The 16,526-nt window shown below is 35.1% G+C and overlaps 1 protein-coding gene across 4 annotated transcripts in view; it reads left to right on the forward strand.

The window, feature by feature from the left end:
- Positions 1–16,526, forward strand: part of RYR2 (ryanodine receptor 2) — a 434,578-nt gene that overhangs the window by 343,537 nt on the left and 74,515 nt on the right. For all 4 annotated transcript variants that reach the window (XM_056344321.1, XM_056344323.1, XM_056344322.1 and 1 more), the window contains exons 65-73: positions 1,189–1,319; positions 3,140–3,460; positions 4,808–5,048; positions 5,467–5,554; positions 7,169–7,261; positions 7,592–7,762; positions 8,719–8,778; positions 13,022–13,156; positions 16,344–16,456. In XM_056344321.1, coding sequence (XP_056200296.1) covers positions 1,189–1,319; positions 3,140–3,460; positions 4,808–5,048; positions 5,467–5,554; positions 7,169–7,261; positions 7,592–7,762; positions 8,719–8,778; positions 13,022–13,156; positions 16,344–16,456 — 1,353 coding nt within the window. The remainder of the gene's footprint in view (positions 1–1,188; positions 1,320–3,139; positions 3,461–4,807; positions 5,049–5,466; positions 5,555–7,168; positions 7,262–7,591; positions 7,763–8,718; positions 8,779–13,021; positions 13,157–16,343; positions 16,457–16,526) is intronic.

The raw sequence follows: 16,526 nt of genomic DNA on the forward strand, positions 1-16,526 counted from the left end.
CAAAACACACATCTGTGGAAAACCAGGTTTCATTATCACATAATGGATGTAAAATTACTTGGTTTTGGTATTCGGCAAATAAATGATGTGGGGTTCATTAAGATGAAATACGTCAGCATAGGTGACAATTGTGTGTATGGTTGTCTGCAACTGTTATCAGTGAAAAGCACGTAGCATGCTCTTTGTAGGTGCATGTGATGGATGTATGCTTTGCTTATGAAGATCTAATGAAAAGGAAAAAAAGGAAGAAGGAGCAAACAGGATAAAAATGGGAATGAAGTTAGATTTAACAAAATCAAGTTTAATGAGTTAGATCTAGAAAATATTAAGTTCCTAAAATAAGATACTAATATTGACTAAAGATTAATTTTGTTAAATTAGTTTGGAAGCATTCTTTTTTTGCTTGGAAGTTCATGGGACTTCTGGATTTCGGTCATCTGTATGGCTCAGCTTCAGCAGCTAAGGATTTCTCACATCTCAAAAATCTGCTCTGATCAGCTGAATTAGAAATCAGAAAGAATAGTTTTAAATGTCCCCTGAAGGACCCGAGTGAAGTGACAAGGGATCACTCACTTCTTCCTAGAGACAGACTTTTTGCAGTTTTGACCCACAAAAGGAATTTTGATTATCAAATAAATGTTGTCATATATTTGAAGAAATTAGAGCAATGTTTTTGTGCAAAACTTTCAGAGTTATTGATCAGTAAAAGCAATTTTTGGCTCTCTGAAGAACTTTCATGCTAGACCAAAGTCTGATTATTGCTGTTTCTCACAAAAAAGAAAGTATATCACTCAAATAAAATGATAGTTGTATTTGGTCTCTTGGTCTGTTCAGCAGCTCTTTCTTAATAGTAGAAATTATAAAGTCAGTAAAGCTGAGAGGAAAGTAATAGAACAGAAAGCATTGTTATAATGACTTCAGGTTTTCCCTAAATGTTCCTCACTGGCTCTCAGCTAAATAAGCCACCTTTGACATTGTGTAACATAACATTTCATTTGTATATTAGCAGAACATTGCTGGATTTCAGTTTGTATTATCTATTCTTGTGTTGGTGATCCTAGTAATATTGTGGCTTATCTCTTTGAGATGAGCTCATCTTAGAATAAAAATAAGGCTGGTATACAACTACCCTGAGGAGTATTCAGTCATCAAAGATGTGTGTACATAACAGTGTTTGTTAATTCACAGGCAACGATCAGCACTGGGAGAATGCTTGGCTGCTTTCTCGGGTGCATTTCCAGTGGCTTTTTTGGAAACTCATTTGAACAAACATAATATCTACTCAATTTACAATACCAAGAATGCGAGAGACAGAGCAGGTATTTCCAGAAACTCACATGATGGTTATGAAAACAAAATTTCACAATAAGTGCTGCTTGCCTTGATACATGTGTTTCGGCATGCATTTTATATGCAATAATTCTCTTGTCATCTCTTGCTCGTGTTTCTTTCCTAAATCAATGGGCTAAGTCTAAGTAATTATTTACCAAATAATTGGTAAACCCAATTATTTCATGTTTCTAAAGATACTGATGGTTTTGGTTTGAGATACCATTCTCAAAATACTACTTTGGAATCAAGTTATTGAAGGGGCTTTGCACATTTTTAATATCTCACATAATGTATATTTGATGATAAAATTATGTATTCTGATCAGTAACTAGTTCCTCAGTTATCTTATGCAATATTGGGTCCTTAAAACATACAGGATTGCAACTGAAACAAAATACCTTTTCCTGTATTAATATACTATTAATAATGTACTCTTAGAAATATGTATTAATAATATACTACTAGAAAGTAAATATACTGCAGAGTAGTATGTAAATTATTTTTTCTTTGTTGGAAATACAAGACAGTACAGATACTTTCCAGTAACATTACGTGTGTTTAGTTTGCATTTACCTTTTTGTTCCATTCTGCAACTCTTGATGTTTCTTATGCTAAAACATAGCTGTGGAATAAGGTCATATGCCCTAATTGTTTCTACGGTAAATAGAAGTTGCAGTAGAACTGTACAAACTCTACATTTGTACTAGAGTACAAATGATGTCACAGATATGTATAGATGACAGTATAGAAAATGCCAATTTATGATGGCATCCATTTTATAACATCATCTTTAGTTTTAAGAAAGGAAGCATGCCAGATTTATTCTTCAAAGAGCTGTAGTATCTTATTTTGAAGGTATCAACAGCCATGTTTACTTACTATATGTACTCTAGCTTTTTTAATACATCTAGAAAGACAATCATCTTGTATGTATCTTCATTGATTTTTTTAACAGAAATTTGAGTTTATTTTCCAAAATCTCATTAAGCTTGAAGGAGACTCAGGGATGGCTATGTAAAATGTATTTGGGTCTGAATAGAAGAAGAGACAGCTTTCAGAAAAAGACTAATCATAGGCTATGTTGATACAAACATTTGGAATCGCAAATTGCAGGCTTAATTTTCAACATACAGATATCTGTATACCTCATTGTGTGTGTACGTCAGGATATTCAAGAGTTAATAATGGTGCTTACAGATTTTATTTGTACATGAAAGAAAGTGCTTCCAAAACCAAAGGCAATTGCAGGGCCTCTTCAAGGAAGGAACTGATAATTCAAATAACTTGAAAAGTAAACATGTAAAATCAGAAATTCACCTCCAGAAGTCAGTTTCTCAGGATCTTCTCTACTCATTATGTCAGGCAATGATTTTTTTTTCCCTTCTATTAACATTCCGGGTTTCCCCTGGTATGTTTTGAAGAGGTGTTTCATTGTATCCATTTGTTTCCTCAACCGCAAAGCTTAGGCTGGAAGAAATTCTGAAATTTGGGCTTTTATTTTGAATATAGCAAACTGCATCTGATTTCCCTGAATTAATTCCATAATAATTACATTGTTGAAGCTTCCATATAGGAATTATTTTTACAATATAAAGTTTTATTATTGAAGTTTAAATATAAACAGTTTACTGCTCAACGGTAGGAAAGTACCTGGCTTCTATTTTTGTGTTTGGGTTTTTTTTCCTTGGATCAGAAGGGCATAAATGTAAATAGAAAACAAAAGTCATATGGGATAGCAATTGAAAAGAATTATTTACCCTCTATGACTTAGTTTATTGATTTTTTGATCTATTTCTTTTTTCAATAGTTCTCAATTTGCCTAATAGTGTAGAAGACGTTTGTCCAAATATTCCTTCTTTGATGAAGCTAATGGAAGAAATTGTGGAACTGGCAGAGTCTGGTATTCGTTACACACAAATGCCACATATCATGGAAGTGATACTGCCTATGCTGTGTAGTTACATGTCACACTGGTGGGAGCATGGGCCAGAAAACAACCCCGACAAGGCTGAAATGTGCTGCACAGCCTTGACGTCAGAGCACATGAACACTCTGTTGGGTAACATATTGAAAATCATCTATAACAACCTTGGGATTGATGAAGGAGCCTGGATGAAGAGATTAGCAGGTAAGATGTAAAAGTAAAATAAATAAATAAACAAGCATGCGTGTGTGCATATTCAGAACTTATATATATACACACACTCTGAATTACTTTGTAGTTTCCCTGTTAAAGATGGAGTAGATCAACACTAATAATTTTTATGTTTTTAAATGATACAGATCTTGATGAGCCAGAAATATTAAGTATAAGGAAAGAACAGTGCAAGCAGTATGTTTTAATCTCATAGTAATAAAGGAAGTACATTAGACTATTTCTTTTCCCCCTGAATTTGCATATACATGTTTTGCAGTATATCGAATTTAAAGACTATAGTTATTTAGCCCCTTTTAATTATATAGCAAGTTTTGATTTTCAGACATTACAGAGTTCCTTGCTACTCTGTAGGAGCGCTGGATCCTTAAAATACTATTTTGAAGCTGTATGTAGCTATGACAATGAAATATGGAAATACATATGTCATTTTAGTAATCCTTACATTAACTTCATTGTGATAACACCTTAAATTGATTTAAAAACAGTTTATTTCTCAATGTTTATTTCCTTCTGTAAGGAAAAGTCACTTTAGTGTTGTGAACTCAGTTTTTCTGCTAGGCTTTCTCATGACTTTTCAGTACTTTACTAGGAATTTCGTTCATGGTAGTATTCTGGTTTCCTGATCTTTTGAAGGATAAGTGGTAACTGGCTAAAATGCTTTGTAGTCTAATGGATAGGTTACAAATAGTTTTGCACTAATAGGCCCCCCAAAAAAAGCTAATTTACATATTCATTTTTATGAGTGGAGTTGCAAAAAGCATGCAGTAACAAGTCTGAAATGGCTGGTTGATGGATGGTTGGATTAGTCTCGCTTCTGTTTACACACAAACCTTCCAGCGTCCTAATGTGCATAATACAGGCAGGCTGTTTTAGTAGGTTTGCAAATAGCTAGAGTGTGCTTTACACTTCTAATTCACTCCAGCTAAAAAGCAAGGCTCAAAAAGAGGAGCCAGTGGCTGCGAAAATTTGTATGTGCACTATGTAGCTATATGTGTATCCACCCATACATACCATTAACTCAATAACATGCAGGCATATATCAATAAGTTGACAGAATGCCGTTAAAGAAGTATTTCAAGTTTTGTGATCTTGCAGGCTTAGTCTGTGAGGTTGTAATTTCTGCCCTCATAGTGACAAAGTGAGTTGACTGTGAAATCCTGACCACATTTAATTCTTGGCAAAATTTCTGCTGATTTCAATGGGGGCAGGATTTTACTCTGTAGCCTAGGAATAAGATCCAAGAAAGAGGGGAAAGGTAAACGTTTGTATTATATTTTGTGGCTAGGTATATATTATAATGCTCATTGCCTTAAATAGTGTTTTCCCAGCCCATCATAAGCAAAGCGAAGCCACAGCTCTTAAAGACACACTTCCTGCCACTGATGGATAAACTAAAGAAAAAAGCAGCAGTAGTTGTATCGGATGAAGAACATCTAAGAGCAGAAGGCAGAGGTGACATGTCGGAGGCTGAACTGCTCATCCTAGATGAGTTCACCACTTTGGCACGGGACCTCTATGCCTTCTACCCTTTGTTGATTAGATTTGTGGACTATAACAGGTATGTGGAGAGGAATAGGTCAATGAATCTCATAACATCTTCCTGTTTGCTGATACCATCTCTTATCCCTTGATAAGCCTAGCACTGAGTTAAAGTAGCTTTTACTCAGCCTGCCAGTCTTGAAGTTGTGCAACCTCATGCTTTGTGACTTTTAGGAGGAGCTGGGGTCTTTTGAAGAAGAAAACAAACAAACAAAAAAGGTATAATCCAAGTCTCCTGTGGATTAGACCTGAGATTAATGTAAAAGGATTTAAAGGGGTTTGAAATAGGAAATCAAAAAGCCACTGCTACCAGAAAGGATTAAAAGCATGCATGCTTGGTTTTGTTGGCTTGTATCCTGGTAAAATGTTGAAAACTGATTTCAAACCATAAAGTCAGTGAGGATCATCCGCGTTTCCACCCTTCTACCAAATTTTAGGGCAAAATGGCTGAAAGAGCCCAATCCTGAAGCGGAAGAATTGTTCCGCATGGTGGCTGAGGTCTTCATTTACTGGTCAAAGTCGCATGTAAGTAATTCCTTGGTAAATACTTGTTTCAATTAACTTTCTTAGTAGGTAGATCAATTATTTAGTGGTTGTGTTTGTGAAAGCATGCTTAATGCCAGAAGTGAAACTGCAGATGGGAAGGTATTAATGACTTTCAGTTTTCTGACACTTTTGAAATTTCTGAGTAGCTTGGGGAGTTAGTGGGTGTTTTGAAGCATAGTAACAAGAAATGTAGATGTTTTTCATATAAATTCTGGTTTGTTTTGTTTGGGGTTTTTTTGGTTGGGTTTTTTTTTTGTTTGTTTGGGGTTTTTTTGCTTTTGGTGGTGTTCTGTTTTGTGGGGTTTTTTATGTGTAAAGCTCATTGAGGTCTGTGTCCTTACCTCGTTTTTTTCTCCAATCAGTTATTTTCACCCCCAAAGCCTTTTTGTAATCAGATGTATGGCTACTAAATTAGTAGTAGTTTTCTCATTGAAGTCAATTTTCCTAACTTTTATGGTCTGACTGATTGAGCCTCTTGGCAGAGTTACAGTTAAAATCCTGTGGAAAGGTCTCCAATGTGACTAGTAGAACAAGGGTTTCCTAAGGAAATGTGCAGCTTTATTTACAATCAATTTGTGTTGTAGCATAGATTTGTATTTCTTTAATAAAAGTTAAAGGTATATAATTCAATTATTAAGCTTAGGACTCTCTATAGCTGGATTGAATGAAGGAAAGTCAGTAAGCATTCTAAGACCAAGGATGTAGCAAATATATCTTACAAGCAATTCTCAGAATAAAGTCTTTTTTTTCCTAGATGATACTATCATACTTACCAGTTAAGGATTTCTTCTTAATTCCACTTCTACAAAATTTACACTTGGTTCTCAAGTCTGATTGTTCTGGTTCGTATGCCATAATCAACCAAGGCATCTGCATTAAGAAATAATCAGGCACCATCACTGATAGCACTTAAATAAAAATAAAACATGATTAATGTAATATGGGAACAAAAAGAAGAAAAAACCCAGAAGAGACTAAGTACTTCCAGGCATTTGGATCTCTGCATGGACTATTGTCTGTACTAAATTTCTTTTTTGCCATAATTTCAATTATCTCAAGTTTGGGAAACAAGATGCTTTATTATTTGTGTACTTGTGCCTGAATTTGACTGTAAAATTTATTATAAACATTGCTGTGCACAGAAACTCATTGCACAGTAGATAGATACTGGATCATCACATTACTTGTGTATTCATAAGTTCAGTCTTTCATTTAAAGTTTCTTATGTATCTGTTTATAGTGGGATTTTTAATGGGGGGGGAAAAATGGAATGAATGATTTACGAGTAAGGGAAAACCCAGACGACTTTTATTGATTAAAGGAGGAGTAAGATTTTTCTCATAGCTATTTCATAGCCAGATAAACATTCCTTTCTAACAGAAAAAATCCAAAACACACAACCCCCTGAGCTGTGTCATGTAAATAGAGCTGGAACACAAGTCGGTTACTGATCATCCATTAATTTCTTCTGTCCTTGTCTTATCTTTTAGATTTACAAATTTCTAGTTAATTTATATTTTTATTTAAGGTTTGTTAGAAAGGTTCCTCATATATCATAAGTGCTTTTAACTGAGGTCTTCTATATATTTCCAGAATTTCAAAAGGGAAGAGCAGAACTTTGTAGTACAAAATGAAATCAACAACATGTCTTTCCTTATCAGCGACACCAAATCCAAGATGTCCAAGGTAGTGTAAAGATTTTTATATTTTTCTATTTGCAGAAGGGAAGGAGACAGGAAGACTCCACAGAAGCACTGCTTTACTTTTTTTTTTTTTAATAATACCTGTTGAAAACACTGGGTTGAGAATCAAAAAGTATTTGTTTGAGAAACACAGTGGACTGTCAAGATATGGTGCAAAATATTGACAATGGTATAATGGCAGTTCCATCGGATAGAGTTGTAGCTGTGTTATGTAGTAAGGAAATTGTCAAAGCAGAGACAAATACAAAATTGCCAGTACAATTCTTCTATCTAATGTTGGATTTTTTTTGTTCATCTTTGCTTTATGCTGCAGGCAGCAGTTTCTGACCAAGAGAGGAAGAAGATGAAGCGAAAAGGTGACCGGTACTCTATGCAGACCTCTCTCATCGTGGCAGCACTGAAGAGATTACTTCCCATAGGTCTAAACATTTGTGCTCCTGGAGACCAAGAGCTGATTGCACTGGCCAAAAATCGATTCAGTATGGTAGGTGCTTTTTTTTTGCCCTTCTAAAAGGTAGAAGTATTTCACTAATGAAATTCTTTGAGTATTTCCTGCCATGCTCATTCTTACGGCATGACACAAATAATCAAGACTAAAGTTCTGTTATATAAAGGCACAATGGGTGACTACGGTAGGTAGTAATCTGCATATTGTTCTCATTTTCAGGGCATAAAGATTTCAGTTTGAATATTCTTGTTTTCTAAATGATCAGTGTATGAAGAGAGATAACATTCTTAAATTGAAACAGTTATTTCTCTCTCTTACATTTTAATGCAAAATTGTGTTTGTTCTATCTTATGTAGCTTGAATTTGCAAATGCAGATAAGAACTGGATATTTCCTAACTTCTGTGCCCAATATCATAACTAATTCCTTTTGATCACTCTCATGTGAATGCAATGATTTCTGTAGGGATAGACTGTTTTAAAAGTGATTCTTCTAGGAGTATACTCACAATGCAATAATGTGATTGTAATTTGGAATATATTCCTTTCTCAAGATCTGATACTTTATACAGCCAAGTGGGTTATATGACCTTTGAACAGATGAATCAAATGTTTATAGAGTAAAAGATCTCCAAAAGAAATAGAAGTCAAATGAGAGAAGGTTGTGTTCATGATATTGGTTTCATTTGGTCAAACTTTGGTTTAAGTATGTATATATGTTTATACTAGTGATTTTAATTTTGACTTGCATTTAATGTGTTACTGTGGACAAATATAAATGATGCTGTCCAGAACTTGTTCCTGTGAGCTTGGATATAGCTAGCTCTGGCATGATACATAAAGATGTATTGCCACTGAGATTCTCCTCACTCATCCTCGTTGTCAGTTTTATTCATCATCTGAACTAAGCCCAAGGCTGACATTTATATGAACAATATCTTTTCATGATTACCTTCTAATTCCTAACTTTATATGATTTGTAATTTATTGGCAGAAAGATACTGAAGATGAAGTACGAGACATCATCCGCAGTAATCTTCATCTCCAGGGCAAGGTAATCTATATGCAGTTTTTAATATGATTTTTCTTCCTTTGAATTCATTTGTTGGTGACATATAATGACAGCCTGGCTTGGTTCATTAGGATAACTTGTAGTCCCTTTTTCTCTTCTGTCAAGTAACTTGTTCATGTCAATTGTTAAATGTTAGGTATTTAATGTGTTTATGTATGCATTATATACAATAACATGTGGCTCTTCAAATCCCTGCCTGCACACACCATTAATAAGACATTGGAGGTGGAAGCAAGGTCTATCACTGTTTAAACTTGACCTTCTATTTTTGGGATAGAATTTCCAAAATGCTCACAGTTACATTGCAACAGTTTGAAGTGTAGAGGAAAAGGAAGCTGCCACTTCGGCATACTCTGAGCAAAGTGGAACTTTTTCACTCTAGTTTTGTTCCTGTTTTTCAGTCCAGGGAAAAAAAGTATTTCAGAAAAAGTGTAGATTTTTGTTATCAAATTCTGATTAGTGCCAGGTGGATAGCCCTAGGGAAAAAGTCCTGAACTAGCCCAGTGTAGCTGAACACTTTTATTAATGCTTCAAATAATAGCAAAGAAGAAGCCATAATGTGTAAATATAATAAAATTATTTATATTTCTTCTTTACTGAAGGAAGATGGAATTGAACCTGTGGATGGTGCTTTATTTAGGATTGTCCTTTACCTCCTACCCCCACCCCAGGTTTCATTCACCTCGAGGGAAAAAAACTAACTAGTATTTCCTGTGCTCATTAAATAGTTACAAGAGAATAAACATGTGAGTTGGAAATCTGGTATTTTTTTTCTGAAAGATTATTTAGGAGTCATCCAGAAGTCTAGATTCCACTGCAATTCGGTTCATGGCAGTAGATATATATTTATTTTTTTTTTAAATTACTGTGATAATGGTATGGTTCTTCCTGAATAATATCTGAAGGTTAATTTTCTCCCATCTTATGTTTTCTGTATATTGCTGCAATGTCAAGCAAGATTCTATGGAGGCTGGGGTTTCTGGGAGCTCACAAGAAGATAAAAGATTTTACAAAGCTAACAATTAGCATTTTTGATAAAATATTACAATTAAAAGTCCAATAGCTTTAAATTATAGGGATACACACAGGAGAGTTTACCACTGAAAACAAAAGATTTTGTTAAATCCTAAAACCCCCTGGAAATAGTTATTGTTATATAGCAAGTATTGTTACATACTGAGAAGCAGGAGAAAGCACACAGGCAAAGTGCTAGGAACAAAAGAGTATTTATGACGATCTTCATAAGCAACAGTATCTAAGCAGTAAGCCATGCACATATAAACCTTAAATGTCTTGTGATTTTGTATGTGAACTTCAGTAATGTTTTCTTAATTAAGATAGGTATTTCTGTTCTGACATTTTCAGTATGTGTATATTGTCATTTTGGGAGCCATGCAGTTGTAAGTCTTGCCTGGCATTTCATGCTGCTTCTTAGTACTTGTCCTCCTGTTTTAAATTAGTTTCTATTTTACTTCTTTAGGGTTACATTCTGCATATGCTATCAAGAAATTTGTCTTATTGCTTTGTTGTCTTGGAGTAATGATACTTCTTTCATACCTCGATCCGTGCTTTTTCTTCAGAAACTTCCTTTGCTTCAACTAAAAATTTGCTATTTTTCAGCAATATACCACCTCCTCCGTTTATAAAACATGAGAATAAATATACTTTTAATTTTCTTATGTTGATGAAATTTCATGGTGCCTTGATAATTAAGAAGCAAGTAATCTTAGCTAATCCAAAGTACACATTGATGGATCTTCCAGTTGTAAACATTTCAGCAGTGACTTTGGATTTTCTTAATTATAGAATGAACTACCAGTGGAAGATGATGTTCTGAAAGGGAGCGACATAATACATAGCTAACAAAGCTAATTAGCTATTGTAGCTAGCTTAATTTTATAGCTATCTCCATGCTGCCTTACTAGCTTTGAAAAGGTCTGGTTTTGTACTGTATGTGAAAAGCAGTCAACTCAACTGTGGACAAAATACATGGCATTTCTAGGACTTCAAAACTTCAATTATTGTTTCTCTTACTATCTTTATTATGATTTGTTATCTATTGCTAAGTAGTTTGTTTTCAGTGGCTTGAAATATGTCTTTTCATGAATCATTTAGCACTGCCATGTTCTAGAGTTCACATTAAATGTAAGTGTATAAATTATTTAAAAGTATAATGTCTAAAGTTAAATTCAGTAGTTATTAACAAAGTACAATATAGTTTATTCCATAATTCTCTGATGTCGTTAGTATTCAGTCACGAAAGTGGCTGAACCAAGTATATGTCAGATACAGTCAAGTATGATGTTTCTTGTCAAAGAAAAATCATTCTGTTGTGCTGTTACACCACCCTTTTGTTGTCTGATTGAGTCAGACATAAAAGGAGTGTAGGCGAAATGGTCTTATAGATTTATGTTATTATTTAAAGTTGTGAATGAATATGTGACTTAGTTATAATGGTGTTTGTGTAAGGTGGTTTTCAAAGAAGAGGGAAAATACTAATTTTTGGAACAGCTGGTTCTCTTCCAACTATAGCAATAGTCTTTCTTCAAATAGTGTTTTCTGTTAACTACTTTTACTTTTCCACAGACACCATGTTCTGTCACTTATGTTAGAGCAAAAATGTAATTTATCTTGATTCCTGTTTGGAAAACTGCACTGTTTGAGAATCATCCTTCTGAATCTTTAGCTATTAATGTTGTGGCGTCTATTTCATGCATTTGTCTACGTTTGTCTACATTTGTCTTCACCCTGTTTCTGTCTTTCCTTTCCTTGCATGCCTGCATGCTGTTACTCAGTACCGAGCCTTTTATTTCAAGAAATTGATGACGAAACTTGCATTCATTTTGACATGGATGAAGCTCAAGTCACCAAAATCTTCTTCCAGCCATGCTAATTCACACCTTGAAATGTCAACTACTCATACCCTTAGAAAACTACCTATAGAAAAAAGCTGTACCTTGATAGAATGTGAGGAGTCCTCAGATCAAAAGACATCTCCACCTGTGATTAAAAAGTCTTTTGTGGACTATCCATTCATGATGATCCAGTCAAATGCTCACACAAAGACTGTGGATGTGACAGTTGTTAAGAAATGGAAAAGCCGAAAGGTGGAAGAAATGCCTGCCAGTTGTGGCTTTCTAGGTTGTAATAAGCTATTATTGAGCAACTGTGTAAGTTTATAATCGTTCCTGGAACTTCACTAAACTGTGTATCATAAGATGTTTTGTGGAGGTGAATTAGCATTATTGTTTCATCTTAGGCACAAATTGAAATCTGGATCCACAGAGATGTTTTAGAAAAGTAAGTGCTGAGTGTAAGCCCTATTCAAATCTGTAGGTTTTAGGCTCCTAAATGCTCTAGTAATACAGGCCGGTGTGACTTAAATCTCAATTGCACGCTCAGGAGTGATCACTGGCTGCAGCTCTTGCTATAATGGGTTACCCCTTGCATTTGGCTTCGGTTTCATTGGCACAAAAAATGGTGGCAAAATGTGTTGCATAGGTGGTGATTAGCAGAAGCACTGGGGAGACAAAATGAACCAAAAAAGAGATTGTTAATGGTAGAACAGACTCACAGATCACTGAAATGGAAAAAATTGAATGTAAAGAGAAATATAATAAAAATTATTTTTACTTCATGCAGTTATTTATAATTTCGAGGCTAATAAGCAAATGCATCTTGAATTCATTTTTCATAAACTAATTTTTCATTGTTTAACTAGTAATTAGTAAAATTAGGACTTTTTAACATTTGAAAAAAACTAAAATAAAAAAATAAGACATAAATAAGACTAATATTACTAATTTCCATGACTGAAACCTAACTGCCTGCAACTACTAAACCAACAGTTTCATTGTTGTTTGGTTTAATAACTGGAAATTCAGGGTACAGAGTTATGCCTGTCTACCTCATATTCATTACTTTTCCTCAAATAATATATTCATTGCTGGTGCCAGTGCTGTTTGTTGGCCCATGATCATTTGCCCTCTGTATGATTATTAGACTTTTAGTCCTCTGGAAGCTCTCAAGAAGCAATGCGCAAATCAGTCTTGAGTTTTGTTCTCCTGGTCAGGGTAGCGGACACTACGGGTTAGCCATGTCAAGGTGTAGGTTAGGCAAATAAAGTGCTTCTGTTGTCCTTTGGAGCAGTTTCTGTACTAATTAGTGTCTGATCCGACGTTTGGAACGTTTTGCCTCGGTGACATGTGAAATCTTTCTCCTGCAGCTTGAGGATCCCGCCATTAGATGGCAGATGGCACTTTACAAAGATTTACCAAACAGGACCGAAGATTCCTCAGATCCAGAGAAGACTGTGGGAAGGGTCCTCGATATAGCTAATGTACTGTTTCACCTGGAACAGGTTAGACACATTTTCCCAATTCCATTGCTCCTTAATCTAAACACAAGTATTCAGCCTCTCATTTATACTTTCACCTGCTGTACTTAATGTTTCATTCTTTTTTCCTCCATGTGATGGCTACTGTTTAAGCGCTATGCCTTGTGTTTTGTAATCCGATATCGTGGTCATATCGATCACACGGTGTGTTTGCAGCAGCCCCAACAATAATTTATTTGGAAATGGACTAATAAAGTGGTACCGATTTAAAGAATCGGTTGCCAATATTCGAGTGAGCGGAGGTTATCTTTATTCGGCAGTGCTGGGTGCATGGGGGATCGCTCCACCAAAGTCACGCACACCGAGGGGATTTTTCAGTCCCCTCTTTATACAAGCAACTCATACCTATTCATTAACTTTCCAGGAAATCGTTTACATATTCATTACAATTCCAGGAACTCATTTACATATCTCACTAAACTAGTGACCACGATTTAAGTCCTGGTCTTTGCCACGTTGTATAAACAACAGGAACTTAGGACCAGATAGCCTTTTTAAAGATGACAAATCCAAGGACGTAGCAATTAGTACATCCGTCATGTTAGCAATAAGGGTCCTTCGACACTTCCCAGCTTTTAGATAAACGTAAGTACATCATCCTATAGATAAGTGGTACATCATTCAGTATCTATGTTTCAGCTTCCTTCTGGGGCATTTCAGCTAGCAGGAAGTAATCACTAAATTGTCCATGGACCATGAAATGTTGAGTAAAAACCAACTTTAATTATTGAAAAAAAAAAAAAAAAAGCCTTTTTCCAAGGTATTTTTTCCTCAGTTGAGATTTTTGAGTTATTGACGTAACAAGAAACTTAAAGCTGCCTGCATAAATAACTGATTAGGAGCTGTATGTTATAGCTGTACAGAGTAGGGCAGTCAGATGATTTGATACACAGCTTCTCTAGTGATAGCTTTAGAATTTGGCTTGGTTTTCATTTTTTATTATTTTATATAAATTTGTATTTATATTTTTATTTAAATGGCTTTTATTTGCGTTCAAACAGCATATACAATCTTGTGATTCTGACATTTTAGCTATACCATCATGTACATAAATTGGTTAAGCTTGAGTAGTTTGGAGAAATTGTTGAAGGGAGTGAGACCCAAGGTATGATCCTTTTGTTTTCCATGTTCTGTCATAGGATCAATCTCTCAGGGTATAGAATCCAGCAGTACTACAGAACAGACAGGATTCCCATTGTAGTACCAGATCGCCAGTTCAGATCAATTGTTCTGATAAGACTTAAACAATGACTTGTAGTGGAGTAAATGCTGGCTGCTTTTGTTCTGCTTACTTTGCAGCTATTTGTTTAAAGATTTGGCCCCACAGCTTTACTTATCTTCTGTAGATAAGCGCTTAGGTGCTTTTGTTACTGAAATAGGTAATTCAGCATCTTTAAAAATAATGAATATGTGAGCACTGGGTCAGTTGTTATGATAGCCTTTGCTCTCCATATACAAATACTCTGTTCTCCATATGTACATACTCTAAATGCTTTCCGTGTTGTGCTGGTAAAGATAAGTTCATGCTTTGTATTTTCTTTCCATGCACAGTTAATTTCTTTTTTCTTTTTTTTTTTTTTACTGTTTTCAGAGATCTGCTTGCGTAGGCCGTGGCTATTTCTTTTGGGAAAGTATAGAGGGTTTTATAGTTGATTGTGAAGATATTACTAATTACCTAACTTTCACATTTGGGTTTGCCTAACTCCTAAATTATTAGCTCTGACTTTGTTTTGTGACTGTAAATATGCTTGCAGTGAATGCTTTTCTATCCTTTCTCTTAACAAATATTCTTCATTTGTATTTTACCTTTTGGAAGGAACTTGTTTTAGAATGTCACCATTTAATCTTACAAGTGTAATTATCCATTTCACTGAATGCTTGGCAGTATTTTAGTCTGTTTAATTAGATGTTTATCGTTTAACTATGAATAATTTTTTGTATTTCACTAAACTAGAAAAGTTGTCTTTGATAATTGTGTTGAAAATGAATATTGAGTCTACATAAACATCATCATCACTACATATTTTAAATAATATGCTTTATTTTATTACAAGGGAGAATTACCAAGTCTTTCAGAGTAGAGATACTAACTTCCACTGACTCCTTTGATGATGTTGGGAGACAGAGGAGCTATTATTCCACAAGCACACTTGTCTGTAAAAGAAACAAAGCCCCCACAAAGAAACAACCCCCCAGAAAAAACATCCCCCCCCAACTCTACAGGAGTTGTGTAGTTTAAGTCAAACGATATCATCTTGATGGATATCAGTTGGGAGGTAAATCACAAAGACTGTGAATGGGCTGTGGGAGAGGATCTGTAGCACAGCTTGCAATTGTAGTCCCAGTTACCCAGTCAGGCTATATACACTGTTGCATGCAGTTGCTCTTCTGGACCACAGTAGTCATTTTCTTCTGATGGAAGCAAGGCTGGAAGGTGGAACAAAATAAACTAAAAGAGCAGAAGATGAGGAGCACAGACATTTTTATCTCACACTAGTGTAGGGCCAGGATGCAGAAAAAGAATGTATCTGAAGACAGCTGTAAAATTACGAAATGTAGCTGAAGGGTGCTGGAATATTGTGGTCATTTTAGCTATGCAGATTCATGGAAGGGATTTAGTTCCAATTAGGACTTTGTGCCTGTCTCTCGTTTTTAAAGTTAATTCTTTTCCATTGTAGCTGGCCATGGTAAATATTACAAATCAAAGATTGCTTGTAATTAAGGCAATTTCTCTAAAAGTATTGCCTGAGACTATGTGAAGGTGAACAATTTACCTGTGCATATGTAAAGAGTTACACATAAAAGGTAGGAAGAGTGAAGATTCTTTGTCAAGCTTTCCTGAGAGATGGCCTTCATAACGATAATATTCTATTTAAAATATAGAAGAAGTAGGATGAAGTAAAAAAGGAAATTATCTCTGTAATACAAGGAAAGGGAGGATTTTTCTTTTATGTTTCTTTTCTAAATTCTGATTCTACAATTTGGCTGATCACTTGAACTCTGTCTAGAACACTTTCCCCCATCTATTATTATTCTGCTACCTTTCCACTTGATTTACCTGTTATTTCACATTATTATTATTGTTACTATGCCTAGACAGTAGCGACATTGCCACATTGGGTTTTTTTATTATTTGCGTTATATGTAACAGGTTGAGCATCCTCAGCGGTCCAAAAAAGCAGTATGGCATAAGCTGCTGTCTAAACAGAGGAAAAGAGCAGTAGTTGCCTGCTTCAGAATGGCACCATTGTATAATCTGCCAAGGTAAGAGCTATATTGGTTCTGTCTTTCACAAATGTGTTCATGTTCATCCAATGCTATTTGGCAAGATCCA

The sequence above is a fragment of the Falco biarmicus genome, chromosome 6 (assembly GCF_023638135.1).
Source record: "Falco biarmicus isolate bFalBia1 chromosome 6, bFalBia1.pri, whole genome shotgun sequence".
NCBI classification, from domain to species: domain Eukaryota; kingdom Metazoa; phylum Chordata; class Aves; order Falconiformes; family Falconidae; genus Falco; species Falco biarmicus.